Source organism: Malus domestica, chromosome 15, assembly GCF_042453785.1.
Source record: "Malus domestica chromosome 15, GDT2T_hap1".
Lineage (NCBI taxonomy): Eukaryota > Viridiplantae > Streptophyta > Magnoliopsida > Rosales > Rosaceae > Malus > Malus domestica.
The window spans coordinates 20,278,337-20,295,444 of NC_091675.1; the positions used below are offsets into that span (position 1 = coordinate 20,278,337).

Sequence of the window (17,108 nt, forward strand, 5' to 3'; positions counted from 1 at the left end):
TATTCTATCTCTATGGATCTTAGAGTGATGTTGCACCCCCTTATCTCGAGTCGATTCTCGCCTTGTTGGTTATGCCAATGCATGATACTTATCTGATCTGCACAAAGAGTGTTCTCAAACGGGTTATGTCTTTATTGTTTGAGGCTCCATAATCTCTTGGAAGTCAACTAAGCAAACCTTAGTTGCCATTTTGTCTAACCATGCTGAAATTCTCGCCCTACATGAAGCAACTCGGGAATGCTTCTAGCTGAGAGCAGCTGTGGGCCATATTCGAAGCTTCTACAATCTTCACCTTGTCGTTGACGTCTCGACGATGATCTATGAAGACAACGGAGCATGCATCGAACAACTCAAGAAGGGTTACATCAAAGGAGATAACACCAAACACATTGTCCCAAAGTTCTTCTTTTCACATCAACAACAAAAGCATCGCAAGATTAAAGTCACACAAATCCGTTAACAAGACAAATTGGCTGACCTCTTCACCAAATCACCACCGAAGGCAACGTTTTAGAAGCTTGTTCAAGGAATTGGTATTCGTAAACTTTATGAGTTGTAACATTGTTAGTCTCTTTGGAATTATGTCAAACTCAGGGGGAGTATCCTGAAGTATACTTGCTTGATCTTAATGTACTTTTTTTCCCTACGATTATGAGCATTTTTCCCACTGGGTTTTTGCAAACTAATGAGGTTTTGACGAGGCACCCACCTTAGGTTGATCATAGCCCTGATGACGTCCTGTAGACGTTTCATTTGGCTTTGCATTACTCACGCATTTTTCCTTAGCCTATGGGTTTTGCCTCTACTCGGTTTTACCATAGTCATTGGTTTTTTGTGAGACTTGCTTCCTTATGCAAGTTCCTACCTTATTTGAGACTAGTGTGTTCCCAGAATAGTGTCGACGAGTCGACTTCCTCATACCTTATTTGAGACTAGTGTGTTCCCAAAATCAGTGCCGACGAGTCGACTTCCTCAACTCTACATGATGCTGAATCTACTTGAGTATTTACACACTCAAAGGGGAGTGTTATAAACTTGTTATTTAGGTGTGATTGTGCAAATCCTAAATTAGATTTGATTCTAGTTATTCTTCCATATTATGACTTGAATTCCTTGGACAAGAAGGAATTCTTCCCTCCTTTATTACTATAAATAAAAGGCACTGCGTAGGGGGAATAACACATCCTCTACATAACTCTACAAACACATCTTTCTCTCTATATTATCTTTGTGCCTCCGGCCCCTCTTTCCCTGTCAATTAAATATAGGCCACAAGAATATCCATTATATTAAGTATCTAACCTATTGAAAATATCATGTCCACTATATCCCAATTGATTTTTCAAATATAAATTTCGAAAACTCATCAATTGGGTATATCATGGTCAATATTACTATTAGTTGCCTCAAAATCTAAATTCCAAACATAGATTGCACAATCTGGAACTTAATGATCAAATGGGTATGAATTGAAGAAAATAGATCCAAATTGAACTTATATTAGGAGGGCAATATTTTAACAAATGAGAGGGTTAAGAACTCAGATAGAATTTCAAGGAGCTTATTTTTGCTAATGTGTTTTCCTCATACGCCGATTGTCAACTCGTAAAACTTCTAGTTCTTCTTTGTGAGCGGTGAAGATAATGATGGCCACATCATGATAGTTCATATCTTTTCAGCAACCTTCATAACCTTTTTCTTGATGTTAGTGGCTTGAGTTATAGTTGTACAGTGGAGTTGGTGGTTTTGTATTAGGTTTGATGTTGATGGCATGATGAGAGTGGTGACAATTGATGGAGGCTATCCTTTCATGATTTTCTATTGATTCCGGAGACAAAGTAATCTCTAGTTAGTTTAACAAAATTTAATTGAGGCTTAACGGATTTGACATTTTCAATAGGTTAGGTACTTATTTGGAATGATAAAAAAGGTTGAGACCAATTTGGAATGACACTTAAAGATTGGGGGTTTTGGGTATTTAATTCATAGTATTTTGTTCAAAGAAAATTGCAAACTTATAGTTGAGTGATTACTTAATTACATCATCCATTTAAAATTCATAGAAAGATTTAAAAGAGGGAATCTTTTTGTCATGGAGACGCCACAAGCAATACGTAAAGAAGAGGACATTCTAAATAGAAGGTACAGTTGAAGAGTTGGATTGTTAATTGATTTGTTTAGTTATAATATTTGGTAATTCTAAATGTGTTAAAAAATTTAATGGTCTGCTTGATATTTAACTTGAATCGATTTTTTTTTAAACTCAAAAATAGTTTTTGAATTTCAAGCCAAGAATTCTTGTTTGGTATGACTATTTTCAAAAATTGAATTCAAAACCAACTTAAAAAAATAGCTATATATTAAAAACACAAAAAAGTCATTGTTTAGAGTTTTTAAATCAACTCACCGATCTTCTCCCCACTAACATTTAAAGCCACTTAGTACTACAGTCTAGTGGTATACCACTTTACTTGTAAGTGAAATGTCTTATGTTCGATTTTCGCCGAAAGCGAATTTAAACCACATTATTGCTAGCCCATTGTAATGCACCCCCTCATCTTTATTATATATAATATTGTTTGTTCAAAATCAATCACTCTCAACTCTCTCTCTTTGCATCCTATCTTTCTCCTCAATCTATCTTCTCTCTCTTCCTCTTCTCCTCTCTCCTCTCTAATCATTCCTCTCTCCTCTATTTTCCTCTTCTCTCTCCTTTTTCACTCTTCCATCCACTCTTATTTCTCTCAACCAAAGAGTTGATTATTGCATTTTTTTAATTTTAATTGTGAATACTTAAAAAACAATTAAATGCACAGTGCCATGAGCAAACACCATAGAATTCATCAATCATCTATTCTCTCTTACTGCGGGCCTCCCTCTCCCTCTCTATGATTCCGAGCACAACCTAAAACGATAATGAGATTATAAGCGTATTGTACATAATTAATGTTCAGAGTTAGTGACATGACGAAAGTTATGGTTTAGTGATCACAAACGATTACTCTTGGATAGAATTCTGGAAAACTAGAGATTGTGAGAAAAACTCTCGTTTTCTAAGTTTTATTGAATGAAAGATGCTCAATACAAGACTTAAAGAACATATTATAAAGGCTTGCTGACCTAAACTGCACAAGAAAACTCAAAGACAAGCAATAAAACCCGTGAAACCCCAAAAGACAAACAATAAAAAAAACCCTATTTGGTAGTAGGTTGCAGTTTTGATTGAACCCTATTTATTAGTAGGTTGCAGTTTTGACCCTTGGGATAGGAATTGCTTTAACATCTTTCTGCAAAACATGGCTCAAGTCATTTTTGAGAAAGAAAAGACAGGATTTTCTGTGAATGACGGCTTAAGCCAGTTTTGATACCTTTTCTACAACCACAACATATAATCTTATAACCTTAAATTACCAATTATCCAATCACTTTTCTTAATCACACGACGCCTTCTTCTTTTTACTCTTTCGCGTCTAAAATAACACTAATTCCATCCTTCGTCAGGTAAGAATTTTTAGTGTCAGAAGGGTCAAATTATAAGCATATTGTATATATTAATAATTTTTTAAATTTACTGTTATTAAGGGGAGGGTGAAGAATTCAAAACCATTAAATAATTTAGAAGAGGGGAATTTCGAACAAGAGCCCTGTGAGTGAAAACCCAATACCTTATCCATTAAGATATTAGACAATATGCGATAATTAATAAATTTTTATGAAATATAATATAACTTGATGAAAAAGCATAAGAATGATAAAGGATAATACTTGCATTCTTTCTAAGAGGATGAACTCATTTTCCTCACTTGCAAATAACGTATTTTCACCACAAAATTTCATAATCAAAATTGTTTAGTCTCCTAATCTTCATTTATAGATCATCCCTATATTCGAATTAGATATCATTAGTCGTCCAAATGTATCAAATAAATCAAATGTGTATGTACCCAACATGATTTTCACAATGAGCCGCTTATTTTTACTATACATTTACCAAGTACCATATTCACGATAAACAATCTTTGATTTGAATGATTTTTTTTTTGTACAAATGATCTTCAAATGAAGATTAGAAGATTGAATAGTTCCAATTATAACATTTTTATGGTGAAGATACATTATAAATAAGTGGGAATGAGTCCATTCCCTGGGAGGAATGCAAGCATTATTCAATGATAAATACATACATTTTTAAGCCCTTCAGACATCCTGTTTAGAGCAACTCCACCCATGGAGCCCTCCCCCTGGCAATCCACTATTGAATCCACCCTTTTGAACAGTAATTGCCTTTAATGAATAGTAACTGCCATTAATAAACAGTAATTGCCATTTGCATTTCCACCCTTGGAGCCCTCCCTCCTAGCAATAGGCAATAAAATATTAGTTTTTTTTTGTTTGTTTAAATAATACAAAATAAAATTATTTGTAATTTCAGATAAGATTTTTTAAATCATTCTCGTTGCGCCACGTGTCATTTTATAAAAAAAACAATTATTTAGCGATGGATTTCGATAAGATTTTTATCCAATGTCATCGTGCCATGTGTCGTTATCTTTTGAGAATCTTTGACGATAGATTTCGATCAGATTTTAACTCGTTCAAAATTGCGCCACATGTCATTATCCGAAAAGATAATTATTGGAGATCGATTTTGATAAGATTTTTATCCAATACGATCGCGTCACGTGTCATTATCTTTTCAGAATCTTTGAGGATAGATTTTGATTAGATTTTTAACGAATGACGGCATGCCATGTGGCCTTATCTACAATCCAATCCTTTCTGAATCGTCCATATAATCCACCATCCATCCTCACAAATCTCACACCAATTTTCTCAACATCTCTATCTTATTATTCATAGTTTCTGCTTCTTCTTCACCATCCATCATTACAATGTCTTCTTCTTCATCAAGGATGATGTGGAAATCGATCAGCAAGAGGAAGAATTGTTTAACCAATCTGAAGGAATGTTCAACCTTTAGATAGCCGAAAATGAGATGGAAGAGGATGAGGAGCGTAGAAGGAGAGATGGCGAAACAAGAATGGCCAGAGCCTCACATTCCCGTCGAGTCATCCAGACTGTTGCTCAGATATGCAGGCCCAACCGTTTAAGAAACCTTGATAAAAGCAGGCAACGACGGGGTGAAGAGCTGTTGGACGATTACTTTGTCCATAACAGTGCATTTCTTGATACGTACTTCAGACGCCGTTTTAGAATGGAACGACATTTGTTCAACAGAATCATGACTGATGTTTGCAACCATGATTCTTACATTGTGCAAAAGAATGATGCTTGTGGTGTTATGGGTCTTCTGCCTGAGCAAAAAATCACTACTGCGTTGCGGATGCTTGCGTATGGAGCATCTGCAGACCAAGTGGATGAGATAACGAGGATGGGGAAATCAACCATTCTTGAGGCCCTGATGAGGTTTTGTGGAGCAGTCGAATCTTTGTACACCACAGAGTACCTCCGAAAACCTACTCGCATGGACTTGCAAAGGCTTCTGAAGAAGGGCGAGATACGAGGTTTTCCTGGGATGATAGGAAGCATCGATTGTATGCACTGGACGCGGAAAAACTGTCCAAGTGCATGGCAAGGCGCATAGGGGGACAGAAAAGGAGCAAAATCTATCATTTTGGAGGTAGTGGCATCTTTTGATACATGGATATGGCACGCCTTTTTCGGGGTTCCGGGGGCTCAAAATGATCTCAACGTCCTTGCCCAATCCCCAGTGTTCAACGACGTCTTGCAAGGAAAGGCACCAAAAGTCACGTACGTCGTCAACGGACGTAGGTACGATGGGTCATACTACCTAGCTGATGGCATTTACCCATGGTGGGAAACATTTGTCAAAACAGTGCCACGTCCGCGAAGTGCAAAGGAAAAACACTTTGCAAGCTGTCAAGAGGGGTGCAGGAAGGATGTGGAGCGTTGTTTTGGTATCCTTTAAGCTCGTTGGGCGATCGTCAGGGGTGCTGCCAGAATGTTCGATGTAGAGTCACTTCGATCCATCATGATGACGTGCGTCATTCTTCACAATATGATTGTGGAAGATGAGTTCGATTATGATGCGGTTGATGAATATGAGCCAGAGCCAAACACGATGAACAATTCAAGAACACGGATATATTGTGCGCATGATGCCACCGAAGAACCCGTGCAACACGAGCCATTAGAAAGGGATGAACGTTACAATGAAAGGGTCATTCAACGATATACTGCACTTTAAAGGTCATCTATGCACAATGATCGGCAAATTGACTTGATAGAGCACCAGTGGGCATTGAAACAAGCTGAAGATACTTAAGTTTATTTAGTATGTTTGTTTGTATTTGGTGTGTTTATGTAATTTTATTTGGTGTGTTTTTTGTAGTGAGTTTTTTATTATTTCGTATGTTTATGTAATTTTATTTGGTGTGAATTATTTGGTATGTTTATGTAATTTTATTTGGTGTGTTTATGTAATTCCAATTGGTGAGTTTTTTAGTTTTATTTAGTGTGTTTTATAATTTCATTGTGCGTGAATAATTTGATGAATAAAGATTCTATTATTAGGATAAATATATTACGAAATTAAATACATGTACTCTCACTTTAAATAAAGTACTAACTTCAATAAAATGGAAACAACATAAATAATAAATTACAACCCAAAGTGATTGGAAAACTATGGGCTCCGATTACAAAAGTACCCTATTCATCACCACTTAACCAATCTGTGGTGCTAGGATCATCTTGTCTTGTTGTGCTAGGATCATCTTGTCTTGATCTCGCTTCTCTTGCACGCCTCATTTGCACCACATCTGTTTTCTCCGACTGCCAAAAATATTTAGAATTTGGAGACATCCCTTCTAAACACATGTTCATAATGTCACGATCTCGTTGTGCAATTCTTTCTTCTCTAAGCAACTCCCTTTCTTGCCTAAGTAGCTCTCTTTCCCTCTGTTCAGCTTGAAATGTTTGTTGAATAGCTGCAGCTTTTGCCTCATCTCTAGCCTTTTCAGCCTCATATTTCGCCAATTCTCGTGCCAACGTCAATTCACCTTGACGAGCAAGTTCTTGCATGTACTTTCCATAATCATTCTTGGAAGCACTCAATTTCCTTTTTGAAGCCTTCTTACCTAGAGGCCTAATTGGATAACGGGTCGACCCCGACGCTTGTTCAAGAATGGGCGTTTCAGGCACTTCTTCTCCATCTTCTTCATCAACATGGAAGCCATGATCGGGTCTAAAGTGTGGAGGGGTGCTGTGTAGAAGGGTGCTGTTCATGCATACTTCTGGACCAACAGGCACAACTTTGAATTTAGGACAATCTTTAACAATATTCCAACATTCCCACCGGTGGAATGATTTGTTTCTTGATTTGATTTTGGCAGCATACCATGCTTGTGCTTGAAGTTGCTACAAATGAATAATAATGAAATTATTAGGTAACAAATAAATAATACAAACAAATAATAATAATGAAATTATTATTAGGTAACAAATAAATAATACAAACAAATAATAATAATGAAATTATTAGGTAACAAATAAATAATACAAACAAATAATAATAATGAAATTATTATTAGGTAACAAATAAATAATACAAACAAATAATAATAATGAAATTATTATTAGGTAACAAATAAATAATACAAACAAATAATAATAATGAAATTATTAGGTAACAAATAAATAATACAAACAAATAATACTAATGAAATTATTAGGTAACAAATAAATAATACAAACAAATAATTATAATCAAATTAGGTAACAAAATAATAATACAAACAAATAATTATAATATATTCTTACCTCATCCGTATAATTTGCCCCACTTCGAACATTACTACTAGCTTGTGTCAAGGCATCTCTCCACGTACTAAAGGAATGGCAAAGTATTTTCCAACGACTAGACATCGATTCTTTGGTTCTTTTCCCACCTATTTGCTCAAGAAATTTGGTATGAATTAAACTCCACATTTCTCGCAACTGCATCTCATTACCCGTAAGGGAATTATGAGTAACTTCAACCCAGCTAGTGCATAACGTAACATCTTCAAGAAGCGACCAATTCGTACCTGCATCAGTAGTCATTTTGTGGAAAAAAATTGGATTGAAACTTTGAGAGAAAAATAGGAATTTGATTGAAAGTAGTTGAGAAAATATGAAATTGTGGTGTAAGGTAGATGGAGAAGAAGTGGTATTTATAGAAAAGTAAAAACAACTTTTTACAAAAAAATTTCAGATTTTTTGACAATTTTTTTCGGATTTTTTACAATTTTTTACAATTTTTTTATTCAAATAATTAATCTCTGCCGTTGGATTTTAAAAAATTTGAATTCTAACACTCCAGATTGTGCCACGTGTCATAACGGTAACTTTTCTTAATTTTAAAACTATTTTCTCTTTTTTTTAATTTATAAAGCAGATTAATATCAACCGTTGATCTTAGATCGAACGGTTGATATAAAATCAGTTTTTTTTTATTACCGTTGCAAATCAGACGGATCGTATTAAAGAGCCGTTGGGATCGAACAGACCGTGGGAAGCCACGTGGCTTCCCAACGGTAACTGGCGTGCGGGCCACTTGCCTGAAATCCTGTCGGGTGACGCGCCCCCACTCGCGAGTGAGGGGCACGCGCCTGACACAAAAAAAAAAAAAAAAAAGCCCGAACCCAGGCCTGACATCACGGGCCTCGGGCCACAGGCCTGTCAATTGCCCACCCCCTGGCCCTCGGGCTCCCACCCTCACTCGGGCTCTCCATGGCTGGAGAAGAACCAACTGGCCCTCGGGCCCTTTCTTGCAGCCCGTCCCCCCAGCAAAGAGCATGGCTTTAGTTGCTCTTAATCCTAATCATTGATTTTTTATTTTTTATTTTTTTTTTGTTTATTGAATTTGATGGGTTAACGTATAAGGAATGTGAGAGAAGCTAAACATGGTGAGTGAAAATTACTTTCTTAAAGTTTAATTTTTTTGGGTTGTTTTATGAGTTATTTTTGTTTATGTATTTGCAGATAGGATAAAGAATCAAGTAGTGCACTAATAACAAGGCATGGTTTCGATTTGGTAACCAAACTGAAAAGTGGCTTCCGAAAATCGAATGGAAAATATCAAATAAGAGAAACAAAAACCGATTCCGAACTGAAAAGATTGATTTACCGAAAATTGGTGATCCCGAATTTTCGGTTTTTTTGGGTTTGGAAAATTAAAATCCCTTAAGCCAGAATCAAAAATCATTTTCCAATTCTGAAATAAAAAATCCTAAATTTTTCCTCTAATTCTAAATTCAAAAACCCCAAATCTTGAAAGAGTGAAGGAGTGATGAGCGAGACGGCTGACCTTTTACGCCGTAGTGATGTGGTTGCTCCTTCAAATGATTCTCGGTGCTGTGTAGCAGCAATGTGGACGAAGACTTAGATTGGAGTTCTTAGGGCGCGTTTACTAATCCGTAATCAAATTGAGGAGAATTGAATTGAGGAGGAATTGGATTGAGGAGGAATTGAAATGAGGTGGAATCAGAATCAGATTCCTGTTAAAGATGTTTACTAAACTGTCTGGAATCAGATTGAGAATGATGCAAATTCCATAATAGTTGTTTACTAATTTACCTGAATCGGAATCAAAAGCAAGTTGATTACTAAAATACCCTTGTATATATACAAAATTTTAATTTTATTCAATTATTTTGTATATATAAAACTAATACAATTATTTACCCTAAAAATTAAGAAATATTTATTAATTAAACTACTCAAACTTGTGTGCCTCACACCGCATACTATTTACCATAAAAGAAAATGAATATAAATTGTTCTCCAGCAAAACGAAGAACACGACAGGGCTCTGGGCTTTTGCTTCACAGATCCTGCGATTTCTGTGATTTCATCATGAATCTTTGCTTTCTTTTCAATATTTTAGGTATTCTCTCTCAAATTCCATGCGGAATCTGCATTTCATTCATCTTCTCCGGTGCGGCTTGAAGTTTTTGCTCCAAATTCATTTCCGTCAAACCCTAACTGTGCTTCAATAAACATTGGCAACATGGTTCAGATCAAACTGAAGTGCGATAATTACCTATCGTGGAAGTCTTGTTAGTCGGAGTCTGGTCCAACGACGATCCCGATCTGTGATGGCGGTGGCGTTGGGGAAATTTTGTTGGTCCAAGATCAGAAATAGAGGGACAGAAGCAGGTTGAAGGAGGAGAAGATAAGAAGATAAGGGTGTTTTGGGTAAAAAAAACCCGATTCCGGATGAAGGCTTTGTCCCGGAATCCGAATACTAGCTATTGTTCAGTAGTCTGATTCTGGGAATATCAGGAATTGGATTGTTGATTTTGAGTGGACCCTGCATAAATTTTTATTTCCAAATGGATGGTAAACACTGGAATCCTTCCAATCAGGAATGATTCCCTTTCATTTGATTCCAACCCCGGTTGGTAAACACGCCATTAGAGTTAAATGGCGATGTTACCATTGGGGCTTTGGATCTTCACATAATGGGTCGTGGAGGGTCGAGAGGATGAGTAAGTCGGAAGTGGAAGATGAGAAAGAAGGCTTACCTTCTGCATTGCAACGGTCGGAGGCGAAAGAGATAGAAGGCTTTGCATCTGAGTTGTCGAAGGAGATAGAGAGAGAAATGGTGTCGCGTTGGTGGTGTGGTCGGTGTGTGGTGTAGTGTGAGTCTGGTGCGGTTGAAGAATGAGATAGAGAGACAACGTCGAAGAGGAGTCGAAGACGAAGAGAGAGAGAGAGTGTGAGACAAATCAAAAACGAGAACTGAGGTGTAGAGAGAGAAAGTTGAGTTTAATCGAACGGTTGAGATTAAATATCAATCAAACCGACAACTGTAATAATTTATAATCGTATATATTATATATTTTGAAATTAAAAAATATATATTTAATCGGTTCAGTTCAGTTTTATCGAACGAGTGTGATACCAATGCCCGTACCAAGTTTTTTGGTTCTTGTTATTGAAAATTTCGGAATTACCAATTCAATGTTTTCAAATCGATTTCAATAAGGATTGAGTTGCTTTCAATTTTTTCGGTATTTTTTTTCACCCCTACTAAAAGCACAAGATAGAAAAAAAGAGCTTTACTTATAGTGACACAAATATATACCATATTTCACATAACTCCACACCTTTTAAAGCATTACAAAAAGGGACAAAAAACCCAATAACACAAAACCAAGCCCAACCCAAAAAGAAACGGACCGACTAAAATTACGGCGCATGCCACTTGACTATAAACATTAATAAACGGCCACGTTCACTGTTGATGCACAAAATCAGTGGGGACTTTGGTACAACAGAAAATGTTAAGTTTGTGACATTCGCTAGATTGCTCCGGTCACTGGTGTGGATAAGTATGTAAATGGATAGAGATAGGGAAGCAAACACAAGATGTACGTGGTTCACCCAGATTGGCTACGTCCACGGAGTAGAGGAGTTTTCATTAATTGTGAAGGGTTTACACAAGTACATAGGTTCAAGCTCTCATTTAGTGAGTACTAGTGAATGATTTAATACAAATGACATTAGGAATTATTGTGGGAGAATGATCTCCTTTTATAGAAGAGAGTTTCTAGCTTTGTTATGGCCTTGACACGTGTCATGCTGTGATTGGTCTTTGATGTTGACACGTGTCGCCCTGTGATTGGCATCTTGGTGTTGACACGTGTTACGCTGTGATTGGCCTCCTGGTTGGAAGGAAACTCTTCTAGGTCCTTGACGGTATAACGTTGACCAGTGCTTGGTAGTTTCGGGATTGGTAAAGTATGGTATAAACAGTGCTCCTCTAAGTTCCCGAGTGAGGGAAGCTCTTCGGTTTGGGACTTGCAAGATCCAAACAGTTGAGTAATCACGAAACTTCTAAGTATTGAAGTGTGGTATCATTTTCACTTGCCTTATTTGTCTCATAGGTAGATGTGGCATCTTCTCTAGAAGTACTTTTCCTCCATCCAGGGGTGGTATCTTTAACTGATGAAAATGCACAAGGTAATGTATCAATTTCACTTGAAGCTTACTTGTAGTTTCAGGCTTGGATAAGCGCGATACAAACCATATAGTAGGAGTCCCCCAAGTCTTTGAGCGAGGAGATCTGCCGAAAGAGGTGACAGACAAGGTAAGCAATCTAAGTTCCAAGCAATCAGTCTTAGATCAACAGTTTGATTTCGAGTTCCGGTTGATTGTTCTCATTCTCCCTATCTTGCAGCTAGCAAGAAGGATAAAGAGAAGAAAAAGGAGAAGAGATGATATGAGATACTTTTTCTTTTGAAGAAGTAACTTTCCACATGTTTATTTTTGAACTGGGCTGGAGGGTTTTCTGGTTTCCTCCAGAGTATAAGGTCGACTCAAGAATTTGAGGGTCAAAACAAGTCTATCGAATAAAGAGTGTGTTCGACCTTGATGATATGGGATACTTTTGCTGAGATGAATCAGCACGTGTTATGTTGCTTATCTCCATATGCTTCCTTGTATCCTTCTCACTTGCCCTATCTGTTCCTCAGGCAGATGTGGTATCTTTTCTAGAAGCATAAGATGTTGAAGATGAGTACTCGAGAGCAATGCCAAGTAAGTAATCAGGTAAGGAGTTCCAGGCAAGAACAAGGGTAAAGGAAAAGACAGGGAAAAAGCATGATATGAGATACTCTTGCTTTTAACCCTGATGATATGAGATACTCTTGCTCTGGTGTGGCTTGTTTACAGAGGTATTATCGGGGGGAAAAGAAGCTGAGTTGTATGCCCCGATCCTGACGTACGTCCAAGATTGACACCTGATGTCATCAAATAACCATATATCTAACATACTCGTGTCCGAGATATATACCAAGCACATGCCATGCCTCGAATTGCGTAGTAAAATTTGTACACTTTATGGCTGCATCTAACCTTCTTGTTTGACTGCCTACGTACCCTACCCAGGGATCAAGCTATTCGTAGTTCATCATGCACTATAATTGACATATAACACAGTCCGTTTAAGCTGAAAGGCATAACATTTCTCAATCAATCAATAGAACTTGACAAGCATGAAATTACTAGACTCAGGGTTACATTACAAACCCACCTGAAAATCATGATTTCCTTTCAATCTTCTATATAAGTCATTATGTCGCAACATGATACCGCAATTCACAACATATATCATATCAAAGAACCGACGAAGCACAATACAATTCTCTATCCATTCTAATTAACTAATTTGACCAGAATAATAACAACTATAACCATATCTTCTAAATTCATACTTTAAGAAATCATAACAAATCCTGAAGGAGTCACCCAAACGTCCAACAGCTTTTCTAATTCAATCCACAAGATTCTCAAAACCATTGCTCACAAATATACTAAAACTAAGGCTAGAGTGACACAGTTAAGCCATCCTACATCTCTGAAACTGATATCAAATCTAAGAAACCAATAAATAAAGTGATGCGACTTTGGACCATTCAACGGAATCCAAACAAGGATATGATTCTGAACCATCACTCAATGGAATCACTTGCACTATCAACTTCTCATGACCACTAACTATCTTATCATACAAGCATAAAAGTTATACATAGTTATACGCATACATGCTATCGATTCCACATATCAACCAGAATCTAGTCATATGGAGCACAACACAAGGAATACCCTCAATTGCTATTTCTACTAAAAATCTAATAAAGTAACTAACTCATCTCCTAACTTTCATCTCCATCTCATGCTAGGTAATAATGCCAAGTTCGAATAGGTATTCATTTGGCAATCATACCCAATTAATTATCAAACAATATTTAGATCCCATAATTGTCATTCACATTATTAAAAAGTTAATTAAACACATAGATACCACAAACATCATCAATACACAAGCCTAAACATATTTAATTAGCATAGGTCTATGGCTAAATATATAAAGTTCACATTTCAATAGAAATCATATTTATAAGACCAATTCATATTCACAAATGATACTAAAATAAGAAATTAAGATAATAATCATATCTCATGCATTCAAGTTACTATCTCACCAATATAGGCCACACTAGACTTAAATTAGTTTCGAAGTACTAATTTTGTTATTTAAAACGTTTCAAGACGTGTTGACCACAAATCAACTCTTGGTCAACGATAGGGTCCACAACTCTACGTAATTTGATCCTCAAGATCCACACGTTGGATTTCTGATCCATAACTTCCCAAAGTCCACATTATGCTTCTAGAACAACATACTAAATTCCCATTGCGATCCAACGGTCGGATCTCCACCAATTACTAGAATTAAGTGGCGGTCAACAATTTATTTTGCCAACTTAGAAATCCAATTAGGGAAGATCCATACGTCAGATTCCCAATTCGTAAGTTTCTATGATGCACAAATATTATGTTCTATCACACATTAAGGTTTGGTGACGATCCAACGGTCGGATCGTTGATTCATATTTTGACCAAGTAAGGTATCGTAATGAAACGAAGTCCAAACAATCAATTTACGTCATACGGATATCAATTATGAAACCAAGGCATTTATTTGAACTTAAAAGGACGTCTTCGACCCACTGGCCAGGCCGCCGTCGCAGGTGGCAGTCGACCGCCCCGACTTGCTGAAAAAATTCAACTATTTTTAAAAATTACCAAAATTTACAAAAATGAAGCTCTCAATGAGTAGAGCAAGTTTTATACCTATGGCCAAGTTCAATTTGGCCAGGAAAAGCCTCCAATTACCATAAACCCGCCAGAACCCTAGAATTGGGTGTTCTCCAATTCGTCAAAATCGTAGATCCACCGCCCCCAAACTAGTTTGGGCTTTGATCCAGGCCTTAAGAGGAGTTGGAAAAGGGTGGTGGTCATCGGCGATATCTACAAAAATGGTGGAATTGCCGCCAACACCCATAAATCTCGTCGGGTTGTTTTCTACCAAAACAAAACCAAATTCTTTCTAATTTCGGGTGGAAATGGAAAAGGGAGGGCTAGGGAGTTGTTTGGTAGGGGTGGAAGGTTGTCAATCGTAGGAAAAATGGACGGGAAACCAGTCGGAATTTGTTGCAGCCACGAGTCGTGTCGAGGAAAATCGGGTCAAGGGGAAAGGAGGTCCGGGTTGTGTGTTTCCTCCCCTCCTTCCTTTCCCTCCTTCTGCTTCCCCCATTGGTCACTCCTTTTCTTCCCTTTCCTCTCCCCTCCCCCCGTTGGTCTCTCCCTCTTTTCTCTTTTCTTCCCCTGTCTCTTCCGCAACTCACTTCTTTCTTTTTTTCTTTTTTTTTTCTTTTCCCTGATTGGTTCCCTTAAACTCCCTCATGAATTGGGTTGGTCCTTCCTTTTTTTTCCTTGGTCACCATTTCCACGGGGAGTTTTAAAGAAATTAAAATCTATAGTCTAGAAACACAACTTTAGATGTCCGCAACTGTACCGTTATAATCCGGACTTGCAAACGGCTTTTGCCTATGCGTTCATGGTTCGAGATCTATCCAAAAATATAAATTGTGACCTCGAAAGGTTTACGAATTTTAGATGATTAATTTCCAAACTTTAGCTTCGTAACTAGTTTAATTTAAATCTAAATTCAAATAAATTAATATAATTTCTCGTAAAATAATATAAAGTCTCAATAATACAAATATGTAGATTATAACAGTGAAATCCAGGTACGGGATTTCACATGAGTATTTCGAGAGACTCTGCTGAGAGTGCCCTCTCGGATATGAAGAAAAGTTGAGAATTTTGTTTTATTTGCAGGTCTGCCTGGGTGTGGAGGATGAAGGTCGACATATATAGGAATTGTTCCAACAATGAGTAGTAACGCTGTTCTTTTACCCCTTTCGGTCATAGCAATGTAATGGGAGCTGCAAAATTCATGTGTTTTAACTTTGTCAGAGCACTTTGAAAAAGTGGTCTGTGGTATCTGGAAAGCTAATGTTGCGTGTGAAGATTGTAGACAAGCTTTATCCAAGGAAATCTGGCTCTCGAAGTTCAAAGAGCAGTGCCTCTTCGGTTTTCGAACAAGCAATCCTGTTAGGGATCTGGCTCTCGAGATTTGGAGAACGATGCCTTTTCGATTTTTGAGCAATCAATCATGTTGGGAGTCTGGCTTTCGAGATTCGGAGAGCGATACCTCTTCAATTTTTGAGAAAGCAATCATGGTGGGATTCTGGCTCTCGAGATTGGGAGAGCAGTGCCTTTTCGATTTTTGGGAAAACAATCCTAGTGGGAGTCTGGCTTTCGAGATTTGAAGAGTGGTACCTTTTCAATTTTTGAGCAAGCAATCTCGGTAGGAGTTTGGCTCTCGAGATTCGGAGAGCAGTGCCTCTTCGATTTTTGAGAAAGCAATCCTGGTAGGAGTCTGGCTCTCAAGATTCGAAGAGCGATGCCTCTTCGATTTTTGAGCAAGTAATCCTATTGGGAGTGTTTTCTTGATGTGAGTAAAGGTTGGGCATTTTTGCCAGTCTGGCTTACGACGAAGCACGAATGTTGACTCACATAGGGACTTTCCAATTATCAAGCAGTGGTGCTGTTTCTTTACCCTTGTGGGTAATGGTATGGTAGCTGGACCTTCAAAATTTATGTGTCTAAATTTTGTCAGAGATCTTTGGCAAAGTTATATGTGGTACCTGAGGAGCTGATGTTGTGTGTGGGGATTGTCAACATATTTTACTCAGGAAAATCTGCTTCTCGAAATCCGGAGAGTGGTACCTCTTCTATTTTTTAACAAATGGCCCTGCTGCGCTTTCTTTTATAGGGGCACCAATTGTGTGCAAGAAGTACGTTCAGAGAGTTATTGCTTGTAGGAATTTTCCCCTTGTTTTTGTACTTCAGGGATTTATTGGACCTCATTTCTCCTTCATCATTTCTGAAAATGTATGGCCCATCCGACCGTCGTTTTGACTTGAACTTTGGTGAAGAGGCAGCCATACCTCTTCAAGACAACATATGACGCCCATCCTTCTTATCCCCTCCTGGTCCTCTTATCATTGGGAACTCTGTGATGAAGAATGATATGACTGCTGCGATGGTGGCTATGAACCTTCTCACTCTCAAAGATAACAGACTACTTTCCAAACGGCCTGATGAGTTGGTTGTTAAGGATTTCTGGCTCTCAGTGTTTAATCCGCAGGTTCTGTGTGTAATAT

At 37.5% G+C, this 17,108-nt stretch overlaps 1 protein-coding gene across 1 annotated transcript; it reads left to right on the top strand.

Moving 5' to 3' along the window:
* Positions 1 to 5,041: 5,041 nt before the first annotated feature.
* Positions 5,042 to 5,605, top strand: LOC139191752 (uncharacterized). The gene has a single exon (XM_070812763.1). It carries the CDS (start codon positions 5,042 to 5,044, stop codon positions 5,603 to 5,605), a length of 564 nt encoding a protein of 187 aa, XP_070668864.1.
* The last annotated feature ends 11,503 nt before the right edge of the window (positions 5,606 to 17,108 follow it).

Coding starts and splice junctions, on each gene's coding strand:
- LOC139191752 (XM_070812763.1), top strand. CDS start 5,042: ATGGCCAGAGCCTCACATTCCCGTCGAGTCATCCAGACTGTTGCTCAG.